We start from the raw sequence: 12,770 nt of genomic DNA on the forward strand, positions 1-12,770 counted from the left end.
GGCTAGTTTTAGACAAGTCTATTTAAGAAATTCCTTAGGCACATCTACTGCTGATCCGTCCAGCATTTGATGAAAAGAATTAATGATTTTTTGATATTTCAATAGTTGGGGTTGGGGTGGATTGGAACCTTGGATGACTTTGTTGGAAACACCAAGATTTGAGCTACAATGCTCTTGACATGTAACAACCACCAAACAACAACAACAACAAAAAACATATTAAGAAAAAAAAAATAATAATAGTAATAATAATGATTGTTTCTGATGGGAGGCTAATTAAACTATGACCGGTAAAGACAACAGCTCACCAGCTCAGAAGAACAAGAACACTACAATTTTTACTTTTCATTACTGAAAGGCCTGCAAAAGTTCTATTATTACATCTTGATGATGGTAAAATTTTATTTTATCTAGTAAACAAGGGATATACATCAATTTTATTACAACAGAAGTGTAGTTAGAGCTTCCGCTGACTCCTCATTTGAGCACAATTCTTACGAGCTCGATCAATATTTGTCAGGAGAGAGAATGTAAAATCATGATGGTTCTACTGATCCTGCCCAAGCACATATAATCTCTCGTCATCATGATGGTTCTACTGATCCTGCCCAAGCACATATTCTAACCATAATTAATCTACAAATTTAAAGATAACCAACCGAATGACTCTATGACATTTAAAAGAACAAATATAAGAGCTTAAATCATAATCAGTTTCCAATTGAACATAACTTTATATAACAACAAACTGGCTAACAAGTTATCAATTCATTTCATGCATCCACCTCTCTGGTAATGTTAAATACTAGCTACAATCTAAATACAATGGTGAATTATTTTGTCCATAACTAAAAAATTGACAAATTATTTTTTGAGCAATGAGCCACTGAGGTAAAAATCCTGATAATCTCTAGAACTTATATATGCATGCAATTGCAGTATATTTGACACATTAACACCGAGTTTGTATTATTTAAAAAAATGTTATTCTTTCAACATTAAAACTGAGGTTTTTATGCAGTATATTTTTAAGCAACAGTACCACATTTCATAAGAACATCTGCTCACAAATTCACAATAGTGATGCATGGACTGTTCTAGGTTTTTTTTATTTGGAATGAAACATACTCACTCTTGATATCTTTAAGTTCATGATGACCGTATTCAGCTTTATCACCACAAGGGAGAAACAATTTTTAAATTTGTTCATTTTCATCAAATAATTAGTTTACATTTGTACCACAAACAAGCAAAAGATACGGAGCATTTAACCAAACCACATAGTGCAGGTAAAAGAGCAAATAGTCAAATAGTGTAAGAGAATATCCACCAGATGATACCATTCTATTCTCAGCATTTGCAACTACCAGTTATACATTCGGTTTATTCTGTTGTACCAATTCCAAATCTATTAGCTCATATCTAAGTGTGTCAAAGGGCAAATAACTGACCTTGACACTGAAGAGAACACTACCATCAGAAACTTGCTGGCCAGCTGTAACTACAAGCCCATGGACACACCCAGTACATGGTGCCTTTACAACATGCTTTTAAAGGGAAGAAGAAAAAATAATTCAGTTCAGCATAGAAAACTTTTGAAAAAGGAATAATTAGATGCAAAATGAAAGTAGCATTAACACAAACCTCCATCTTCATTGCCTCCAAGACTAATATGGGTTGCCCTTCCTCCACTTTTGTCCCGTCCTTCACCAGAACTTTGACTACTAAACCAGCCATGGGGGCCACAACAGTTCCCTGGGGTTGGGATGCTGTATCAAAACTGGGCTTATGTTGGGCTTCATCATCACCAGACAACTCACGTCCTATTTTCTGTCTGAATTGATGATGATGTGACCCACACCATATGTGTATGTGCTTTGTTTGATCCTGCCAGCTCAAATTGGCAATCAATAATTAGTTATACTGGAATTCTATAGGGAAAAATCAAGAACAATGGAAACTGTACAGAAGAGAGTCCATAAATTAATTTATCTACACTCCTAAAGATGCATGCAGAGAGAGGCTCCTACCTTGAAGTAAACAGCTAAACTGACATCCATGCTTACACCATCAGCTTCAACTCTGAAATCATGGTTACCTAGATGTGTTGCTTTGACTTCAAAACCAGGGGAGCAATTTTCTCCTGTCTGATTGAATCATGCCAAAAAGAACAACCCTATATTGGATATAATTTTTTTGAGAGAGAGGGGGGGGGGGGGGGGGGGGGTTTGGGGGGAATGCTCTCTTAAACATAAATCACTTCAAAATTACTGGCCAACAAAAACCATTATCTTAAACACATTACAAGTGGATGAATACCTCAATCAGATAGTTTCCATTTGGCTTATAAGTAATAGAGAGTGTAAGGACATTTGAACCAGTGCTATCATATTCATTCTCCCATTCAATTTCCATTGTATGCCTAGCACAATGATGAACTCTGAAAGGTGGGGACGAATACCATATGGAGAGTGAGTTGTTGCCTGCTGAACACATTGGCAGACGTAAATATCTTTTAAGAGCAACTACCATATCCCAAGAAAAGAATGAGACCTTCAATTACCAGGGGAATTTTCTTTCGATAGAGAATGTTCCATTGAGATAACACATGCAGCTACTAGGGCCGCATTAAATCTAGCAGCTTCATGTGCTTCTTTTGCTGATACTGCATTCGTAGGAGAAACAAAGAGATCATCTTTAAAGTGTTCAATGAAATGAGTTTCTACATCGCCATTCTCAAATGCCCAATGTTTCACAAGTTTTTGGAGGAAATTGATATTGGTTGGTAAACCTGCAACCTAATCAAAAGATTTGCATTAGTGATTCAATCAGGATTAAGTCTGTCTAAAAGATAAAATACATCTCAAGAAGAAATTCACCGTCCAAAAATAGTTGAAACTTCCAAAAAATTGTAGAACCTATAGTTATGAGGCAATAAACCTATAGGATCCCAGGAATGGTACAGAGGAAACACAAGATGCATATTAAATAGAAGCTACTGCACAAAAGTAGAATTATATATTTTGGCCCTTTTAGGGATCTCCCCTCCCAAATTTGATATGTAGAACCATCCTGACCATCTGAACAAACCTTTTTACAATTTTATCAGACAAAATTCCTATTTATCCAGACAATAGGCATCATACTTGGAGTCATCCCCATTGAGGATCCATTGCCTAGAGATACCTGATAAAATTATCTAAAATGTGTACAACTTGGAAATAAATGCATACATGTGCAACAGCTGTAACAATGACTATAATAGACTCATTAAGATTGCTACGCTGTAATTCTGAAATTGAGTATACCTGAAACTTTGAGAGGCAATCCTTTAATTTTACTAATGCTGCAGCACGATTTTCTCCCCATACTACAAGCTTAGCAATCATAGGATCATAATGCATGCTAACAGTGTCTCCTTGTTCAACCCCAGTCTCAACCCGAACTGCTCAAAGACAGATTCCACATAAGCAAAACAAAAAAGGAGTAGGAAATCTTAATAAGTTATATAAGGCAATTGCAATGTTGTAGGCAGGGAAGGACAAAGAAGGACAAAGACTGGCTATTTTCAACAGCAAAAGTGTGGGCTGAAACATCTTTTACACAATATAAGTAGCATAGATATGTCATGCAAATGACCTGTTGATGACACTGGAACAAGACGATAATGATGAAGAACTCCAGTTGCAGGAAGAAAACCTTTCGCTACATTTTCAGCATATATTCGGGCTTCGAAAGCATGACCTGTCATGATAATGGGAAATTATTATTATTATTTTTTTAATTTATTTTTGATAGGTAAGAAGGAAATTATAAAGATCCAGGATCTCTATACTGAACATGCTTTGTGTGTAATGTGTAAACTTAAATATGGAATTCAAACCCATTATGAGCTTCTTCTTTTTTGTAAATTGTTTAATTTTAATTAATTAAGAAGTGTTAGTTTATGAAATAGATCTACATTAAAGACGCATAATAAGAACTAGTAAAATAATGAAATCCCAGAAATAATTCAAGTATTTCATCAGATTGGCCCTTCAAGACATAACTGTAATAACATAAGATGGACTCCTTTTTTCTTTTTCTTTTTTCCTCCCTTTTGGTAACTAACAATTGATAGCAACTTAATTATACAACCTGAGTCATAACTATCAACTTTATATAACTAAAAACTGCAGTCTGCTATCATCAGTTCAGTTTATTAGCAGAAAAAGTTTAAATTTTCAAATCTAGAAGTCCTATTTTAATGTTTAGGTTGTAAGGGCAATAGAGGAGCAGAGAGAATTAAAGATATTTCAGTTATTTATTCCATCTTCTAAGCAACCAAATAAAGCAAAGGATAAAAGGATTTATTCTAAAACAGGTCCCATCCAGCAGTTGATCTTTTCTTCATTTTTATGGGATATAATAGCGATAGTAGGAATGTGGGGTAGCCTTCCCCTTCTCATGGTTAATGCCAGTCAAGCCATTATTTAAAAGTAGTCTAGGGTCATATATTATAAATAGGTAAACAAGCATAAAGAAAAAATAGAAAAGGAAAGCAAGCAAGATCAACTCTACACATGACCTTCATCAAGAGATTATATTTACCTGATAACGGCACCTGTGACTGACTCATGGGAAGAGCTTCTCCATTTGCAACACGGATTTGCCACTCTACAAGATCTTGACCAACAATCATCTCAGTCACAGGATGCTCAACCTGCATATATATGCTCCTCATTAGGATTCTGTACATCTTGTGGATTTTAATAGAGAGAGATAGATTGACAACAGTACCTGAAGACGGGTGTTCATCTCCATAAAATAAAATTGGCCTGAGGTTGTGTCAACTATAAACTCCACAGTGCCAGCATTGTGATATCCAACTGCCTTTATGTATCAGATAGAGACTTCATCGTAGTGGTAATTAAAAAAGGAAAATAAAACACACACACACACAACAACAACCACAACAAAAGGGCTAAAAGGAAGTACTCAAGAGACAAGTCTGTAAAAGGACAAGGTGCTATGCATTGAAGATACAACTTCAACATGTGGGATATAATCCAAAGTTTAAATAAGGCCACTACAAGCATGTTTAGACACCATAACAGACATGCTACCGTAAGACAAATAGAAAAAGAAGAGAGAAAGGGGCACAGATTAGAAAAATATTCTACAGATCAAGTTTTAAAGCAAGGCAAACGAATTAGAATGCTTGCTTGGGCAGAATTTGGCACCTCATACCACAAAATGCCATCCTGTCCAAAAACTTTTAGCTACTTATAAACTCCCACATATCCAATCTATCTTATTACCCTCACCTTATCAAGCTGGCTTGTTTGACTAATATTTTGTGCACAATGTATGCAAAGTCTCAGCTAATTAGAAGTCTTTTGTATGATAAACCTATCAAATGGAATCCAAGATAGGAAGTTCTTCAGTTTTTTTCTTTTCCACTATCACAATAGTATTAATATGTTTAATCAAAAGTGGTAGCTCAACGTAAAATATTCAAAGAGTCAGAGGGGACATTATTACATTAACTAATCCTTGCAGTTCCCCAGAGCACTACTCACATGCATTCACGTGTTCATAACCAAGTAATGCAATTTTCAAACAAACTACAAATATCAGATCATGAGCATAAATATTATATAGTTCAACAGATTAGGAAACCTCACCTTGGCCGCAGAAACAGCAGCTTGACCCAAGTGGGAGCGGAAATCAATGGAAACATTTGGCTGCATTAATGAGTGTTCCATTACAAATCTAGAATAACTACAATCACAAACCAGTACAAAAAAATCCAGAAAGCTATCATTACAGCTGGAGCTTCTTCAATTATCTTCTGGTGTCTTCTCTGCACACTGCAATCCCTTTCATATAAATGAAGAACATTCCCGTGTTTGTCCCCAAATATCTACAATAAACAGAGGAGTATCTACAATCAATATGTAATTTTGATTGACAATCAGAGCATATGATGAGTATCAGATTGAGTGCAGTTTACTTGTCTACCAAAAATTTATAAAATTTATTTTCCACTAACTTATGGAGCCAGAGTCTAATTTTATTCAGAATTAATATCCACTATAGAGCACCATAAGAATATTAGAAAAGAAATGGTTACATTACATTACAGTTATAATCAACTACTATTTTGAAAAAGAAATACTCACATTATACAAAGAATGACAATACCTGAACTTCTATGTGCCTTGGCTGTGTGATATATTTCTCCAGCAATATTGTGTTTATGCCAAAAGAAGCAGCAGCCTCACGTTGTGCTCCCAAGAAAGATTCAACAAATTCATTTGGACTGTTTACAATCCTCATACCCTATAAAATGAACAATCTAAGAACTTCATGTGAAAAGAAAACAGAATTTCAGTCATGACAAGGAAAATCCTAATTAAAGCCCTTTGCTCCTGCCCTGTTGTAGAGGCTATACCAACAATTTTTACTATTGAACATATTAAACAGATGGACGTGGCAAAAGCACGTACTGGACAAGATCACTATCATAAAATATGTAGCTATGTTTAAATTTCTGAACAGTTACATCAAATATTTACTTTTTATGGACGTTGCCATTAAATTTGTGACCCTTGAAACCAGGCTGAAGTGCAACTGGCAAGAAATAGACTCCTTAGGCAAGAGTTTAGAACAACCAATCTGGCTTTTCAAATCTAACCTAAATCAATACATCTCTTCCCTAGAGTTTTCAACTCAGACACATGGCAGATTGATCATTCTGATGAAACATTACATGAAAAGGTCCCCACTAATGTAACAGGACAATGATAATAAAAATGCACGGACATCATGACACACATATTAGGTAAGACATTTTAGGTTTTCATATATGTATTTTGCATCACCATACCCATAACACTAGCACCATTTACAATTGTAGGAAATATGTCAAAATAATAATAGTCACACACCTTTCCTCCTCCTCCATGAGTTGGTTTTATTATGATTGGGTACCCAATCTTGTCTGCTTCTAACTTCATCAGATCTATATCTTGTTCATTGCCATGATATCCAGGCACAAGTGGTACCCTGGCAGCACCCATTATTCTCTTTGATGCACTGTTAAGTAGATTAAGCGTCACTAAGTTGAGAATCTGTCCTTTATAAATAGAAATTTTTATTGCACAGAGAGGGGTAAGTTCCCAAATGCATGTGTGTGCACATATTCACACACACACACACACACACATGCTTGTAAAAGAATTAACAGTAGTTACAAATGGGAATATTTGAGATCATAACAGAAACGGGTGTCTGGTTTATGAACGATAAGAAGAAATTTGGTCAGAAACAAGCAAGTTGTACCTTTTATCACCCATGTCACGGATTGCAGATGCTGGAGGGCCGATAAATTTAAGACCTCTATGCTCACAAATTTGAGCAAAATCAGCACTCTCCGATAAGAAACCATAGCCAGGGTGGATAGCCTAATTATCAAAATAAGATATCCACTCTGAAAGCATGTCCTTGCAATGTCCAAAATATTAAAAGCAATTAATCATCTACTAGCAATACAAAGCCACACACAACAAGTATTGAACATCAGTGAGGCAATCAAAGTATCAAACAAAGAAAATGTAATAACAAAACACCTACATATCCACCATATGTAGGTGTTGTTAGGGCTAAAATACCAAGCAAAAGCCATCCACTATAGTAAAAAATGCTGACTTTTACATCAATCATCATCACTATATATGCTATTACAGTTTGATAGTATTAATCAGTCAACACAGAAGCAATTCATAACATTCCCAACAAAGAACTTAAATGTCCATTACGTGGGACCCACATAAATCCTATGTAATGGGATTACATGCATGAATATTTATTACGATGTCAACAAAATATTGCAGAGGTTAGGGTACATGTGGAGTTGCAAAAAATGATTATGCCATCAATTTGTGCACAAAACTAATACAAATAGCAAACCTCCAAGCATATACTATATCCCAATTGCCAAAGCATATTTTGATTTTCGAATATCTTAATACATATTTACACAAAACAATCTTATTTTGAACAAGTTTTAGATCAGTACAATTCAAATAGTACTGTTCTAGAATCTAGACGTTAGCTAATAACTATATCATTATTCAAATACTACTACTATAGACATTAATTAGAAAAATGATAAATAGCACAAATTTCACTAAAACTCAATGGAATTGAAATTAACTTCAACAATCAACAACACATGCATAATCAGCTCAAAACAAGACAAATTCAATTTCTCTAATTTTCCCGCACTTTCTCACCAACCAAACAGAGAAACGAATTCCTTTCTCTAGCTCACCTGCGCACCAGTGCGAAACGCAGCGTCGACAATCGACGACGCGTTGAGGTAACTCAACCGAGCCGGTGGAGGACCGATAAGGACGGCCTCGTCGGCCGATTTGACATGAAGCGCGTCACGGTCTGCGTCGCTGTACACCGCGACGGTCCGAATCCCTAGCCTCTTCGCGGTCCTCATGATTCGGCAAGCGATTTCGCCTCTGTTCGCCACGAGAATTTTCTCTATGCTCTGTGAAGAAGAAGAAGCAGAGTCGGAGAATAAGCGTGATTGGAAGAAGAAGAAGAAAGGTTTGTGATTGTGATTGTGTTGGTGTTGGAGCTTTCGATGGAGAAGGGAAGCCATAGACGCCATGAGAGAGAGAGACTCTCTGAGTTCTGTGAATGAAAACTGAGTGTGATTTGCATTCGGAAATGTTAGTTAGATAAAGAGCAGGATTGGGATGGGTATTTTGGTCATTTCATTAGGGTTCAGTATGGGCAATTGTGTATGGTGGAAATGTCGTTTTGTGATGTGGCGTCATGTGATTGGTTTGGAAATATTGTCTTGATTTGAATCTGGATCGGAGACTTGTTACTGGATTTGGATCTGACGTGCTTCTTCGTTTCTTTCGTACTTTTTAATACTTGTCCTGATGTGTTGCTGACCTGGTGAACTGTTCGTACCTATATATCCATCTCAATTTTAGGTTGTGGACGGATGACAACATTCCGATTTGGATTTAGATTAGAAATTCATTGATTTGAAATCTATTGATTTAAAAATTCCTTATTTGGGGGTATTTTTTAGTAATGAAGAATTTGAAATTCTATTGTTTAAATCCCTAAATTTAGATTTGGATTTAGATTTAAATTTAAGATCAATAAAATATATTTTTTTTAATTATCATTTTTCTTAATCCTTCTACATTTTAATTTTATTAATAATTTTAATAAATTTATGAGGTAATGAAAAAACCATTGATAATCTAATTAATAAATACATGAAGTAATGAAAAACAAAAATTCATTGATAATCCAATTGTCAAGATCAAATGTCATGCCAACTATTGACAACTAAAATGTTCTATATCAAGATAGAGAGAACCCAAATGCATGAGTTTTTTCACAACTTTCAAAATATCCAACTAAAAAATTATTCTAGAGTTCTTAACAATTAAAAATGAGTAACAATACTCTATAAGAGTAGAACCAATATCTGCAACAACTTCAACTAATGGATCTTTCCTACCCCTTTTTTATTTTGTGAGGCTCCGCTGCAGAACTTGTTGATAATGAACATTGACATGGTTGTTGTGCAATGAGAGAATTCACCTCATTTTCTCCTTCTCCAGTCGTAACTTCAACTGCATCGTTCATATGTTCTACACCAATGCCAATAGCTCTATCCCTCCCACACAAGATCTCAATGTCTTCCCAATTGTCAATAGCTATGTTTTTATAAGCACCTGCTTTTTGCATTTTTCTAAAATAAAATAAAAAAATAAAATAAAAAAGAAGTGAATTAACATAATTAAACAAAACTATTGAAATCTACTAATTTATAATAGCAAATCCCAAAAACCAGAAATTAATCTCAAACAGTTAGTGAAACCCAGCCAAGAGCTCACTTAAAACCCCACTGCAAAGCCAGGTCTAAACAGCACCAAAAAACAACAAAACATCCCTACAAATTACCCAAAACTACTTAAAAACCTCACAAAGACCCTCAAATTATCCTCTGTAAATCATACCAGAAAAATACCTAGAAACAGCCCCAAAAATCCGCTGAAAAAACCAAAAAACAAGCTTAGAAGAATCTCCAACTTGTGAATAGAAAGTAATTCTCTTATCCCAATAGTTTTATATTTCTGATAGAATTCTCAGCCATGTTCCATATACTCCAACAACCAAAATTCAGATCAAAACTTTCAACCACTTAACCCCATCTTTCTCCTCAAGGTTAAGCTTGATTCTTGAAACTTAAAAATTGAACCCCATTCTTTTGGAGAAGGAACTCAAAAATGAATCAGCAACTTTCAATAATACTTTTTGTTGTTGTTGTTGTTGTTGAACACTTCCAAAAAATAAAGAAAGAAAAAAAAAACTTCTTTAGCACAGCTAAGAAGAGGTACTTGTTTCATTTCCAAATAATGGAAAAATAAAATGTGCATAGGCGTGCAGAATTAAACTTCAACATGAAAATTCTAATGATTCACCATCCAGAATTTGAAGTTATTTGATAAAAGTTCTATTATGAATCTTATCATTGTGATGAAGACCCTGTACCTTTTGTTGACCTATGAGACAAGCATATAATAAGATGTACAACAAGAGGTCTAGCATATTAGGCATGACCACATCAGGCTCAAGTTATTTAAACTTGCCTTGAGACTTAATCCTGGTTATACTTTGAACTATGTTCTATATATTGTTGATGGAGTTCCTTCAATTTGTCTCTATTACGCATGATAATTTGACCGTTGAGAAGATAGCTGAAAAGGATACCTGGTCAACAGTTAGCATGAGTTTATCATCCATCCCCATCGATCTGCTTCCAACAGAGAAATATATATGTAGAAGCATATACATTAGCAGGAAAACAAGGATTAAGGGGCTCCAATAATTAAAAGTAAAAATATTGGAACCATTGATTGATGTGCATCTGGTGGTGCTCAATAAATCAAACTTGTCAATGCTAACTAGGCTAACCAATGAAGCAGGCCCCTATCACAGTATATGTTATTAATAGTTAGGTAGATTAATATGGTATTTTCATTCCAATGAGCAAGTAAGGATGTTAATTGAAGAACCCGGGATTTCCCATTTCTTTTTTATTAGGCAAGATTTGAAACTAATATCTAATTCCAGACCTTACTCTACCTCAACAAAATTCTTGAATTTGAAAAGTGGAACAGCTCCGGACTAATTATCAATCTGTATTGTCCATAACATGAAAAGAATATGACACACACCAGCCAGCCTTCACATCTTGCATTAAATTCCTATCCCAACTCTTATTTTTATAATGAGGAAAACCAGAATATTGTAGTACTAAAAATGAAGATATGCTTGTGTGAACTTCTGTCAAACATCTTCACACTCTGATAGAAAGATTAATATCTCCCACCAAAGTAAAACACTTTCCTATTCAAACATCTACTTGTTATATATTAATTAGTTCATTTACCTATAATACTTTAACTTCCATCTGATCCAATTTAACATAAAGCTCACTCTTTTCCGTGACCCTATACCTTCACATTAATTAAACCACATCAAACATTCTTTTCCTACAAAACTGAATGCACATAGTCAAAACAAATACACCTCAAAGCTATACAATGACTTCTTGGATGAAAAATAGCCACGCGCGTCCTAAATGATAAATCCAACTTCGTCCACAGAGTAGAGCTTAAACATATTACCAAAAAAAAACCAATCTCAGATAAATCCAACCAAAACCCAGAAAAAATCAGCCAAATCAAACACAAATTAACCATCAATTCCCCATATGATCAAACAAAACCACCAAAATTAGACAGGAAATCAACCTTCACCAATCAAAATAAGCGAAACTCAGATCACATTTCTTCACAATTGAACACCCAAAACACAAAAGAGGAAGAGAAGAGTTGAGAGACAAACCTGTATTGTCGCGAGAAAGAGAGAAAGAAGAAAAGCTTGGGCGAGGAAGAGAGAGCGTGACAGAGTTTCTGGAGCTGATTAAGAATTGAGAAGTGAGCGTGAGCGTGAGGATGAGGGATTTCTAATTTCTTGGGTTTGTGAGGGGATTTCAAATCATCGAATTTGGACCCCTAAAATCCAAGACGGATTTGGGATCAAATCCAAATCCATTTCTTTTAACTTACCCAAACAAAGGATTTGGATTTGGATTCAAGGGATCCAAATACACCATTAGAGTATTTGCATTAGAAAAATGTAACTTGTTAGAGCCTTTTTTTTTTTTTTTTTTTTTTTTTTGTGGGGGGGGGGGGGGGGGTGGGGTGGGGGGGTTGGAATTTCAATAATTTATAAAAATCCTAGATTTTTTTACCTGCTAACTTACCACATCTCTAAATTTTGTTGTGGTTAAAAAAAAATGTAATAATACTAAATTATAATTGATGCAAATTATTAAATTTTATCCAAAAAAATAGAAGAGCAGCCTAACTTTTTTTTTTTTAAAATAACAAAATTAATGAAATCAGAACTTCGGACATAAATAAGCACCATTCTACACCAATAATGAATTTTTTTTTGTTTAATATTATAAGGGTATTTAGAAGAAGAAAAAAAGAAAAAGACCTTCACCAGTTCGGTATTTCACCTTTTAATATTATAAGGGTACTAGTTAAAGGTTCGTGCGTTGCACGATTTTATCATAAACTTATAGGATATACATTTTATTTGATAAACAATAATCTCTCAAATAATTATTATAATAAAAAATGGAAAAAAAAATTGGTATAATAATT

The 12,770-nt window shown here is 34.7% G+C and overlaps 1 protein-coding gene and 1 long non-coding RNA gene across 7 annotated transcripts; both read right to left on the reverse strand.

Moving 5' to 3' along the window:
* Positions 1-318: 318 nt before the first annotated feature.
* On the reverse strand, positions 319-8,929 carry LOC126709043 (methylcrotonoyl-CoA carboxylase subunit alpha, mitochondrial). Of its 5 annotated transcripts, none has more exons than XM_050409118.1 (16): positions 8,318-8,910; positions 7,327-7,448; positions 6,933-7,080; positions 6,187-6,324; positions 5,810-5,905; positions 5,667-5,726; positions 4,780-4,872; positions 4,591-4,702; positions 3,640-3,744; positions 3,309-3,445; positions 2,564-2,798; positions 2,320-2,486; positions 2,031-2,147; positions 1,645-1,887; positions 1,452-1,547; positions 319-556 (listed from the first exon to the last, which is right to left on the reverse strand). In XM_050409118.1, exons 1-16 carry the CDS (start codon positions 8,666-8,668, stop codon positions 548-550), a joined length of 2,229 nt encoding a protein of 742 aa, XP_050265075.1. In that variant the 5' UTR covers positions 8,669-8,910; the 3' UTR covers positions 319-547. The 5 variants fall into 5 exon arrangements, 4 of the variants coding, with proteins under 4 accessions (XP_050265075.1, XP_050265074.1, XP_050265076.1 ...); XM_050409117.1 differs by having other exon boundaries at positions 319-604; positions 8,318-8,908; XM_050409119.1 differs by having other exon boundaries at positions 319-604; positions 2,320-2,483; positions 8,318-8,814.
* A 373-nt stretch (positions 8,930-9,302) lies between these two features.
* LOC126709045 (uncharacterized) lies at positions 9,303-12,264 on the reverse strand. 2 transcript variants are annotated; one of them, XR_007649305.1, is made up of 3 exons: positions 11,941-12,264; positions 10,582-10,800; positions 9,303-9,778 (listed from the first exon to the last, which is right to left on the reverse strand). It is a non-coding gene; the product is annotated as an uncharacterized LOC126709045 (long non-coding RNA). The 2 variants fall into 2 exon arrangements; XR_007649304.1 differs by lacking the exon at positions 9,303-9,778 and having other exon boundaries at positions 10,479-10,800.
* Positions 12,265-12,770: the final 506 nt, after the last annotated feature.

Source organism: Quercus robur, chromosome 12, assembly GCF_932294415.1.
Source record: "Quercus robur chromosome 12, dhQueRobu3.1, whole genome shotgun sequence".
Classification (NCBI taxonomy): domain Eukaryota; kingdom Viridiplantae; phylum Streptophyta; class Magnoliopsida; order Fagales; family Fagaceae; genus Quercus; species Quercus robur.

Excerpts from the sequence above, each read along its gene's own strand:
- LOC126709043 (XM_050409118.1), bottom strand. The coding sequence starts at position 8,668 with ATGGCGTCTATGGCTTCCCTTCTCCATCGAAAGCTCCAACACCAACAC. Across the intron at positions 6,325-6,932 it reads CTCATGGAGGAGGAGGAAAG|GGTATGAGGATTGTAAACAG; the intron begins GTGTGTGACTAT and ends TTCATTTTATAG. Across the intron at positions 2,487-2,563 it reads ATCGAAAGAAAATTCCCCTG|CAGGCAACAACTCACTCTCC; the intron begins GTAATTGAAGGT and ends CAATGTGTTCAG.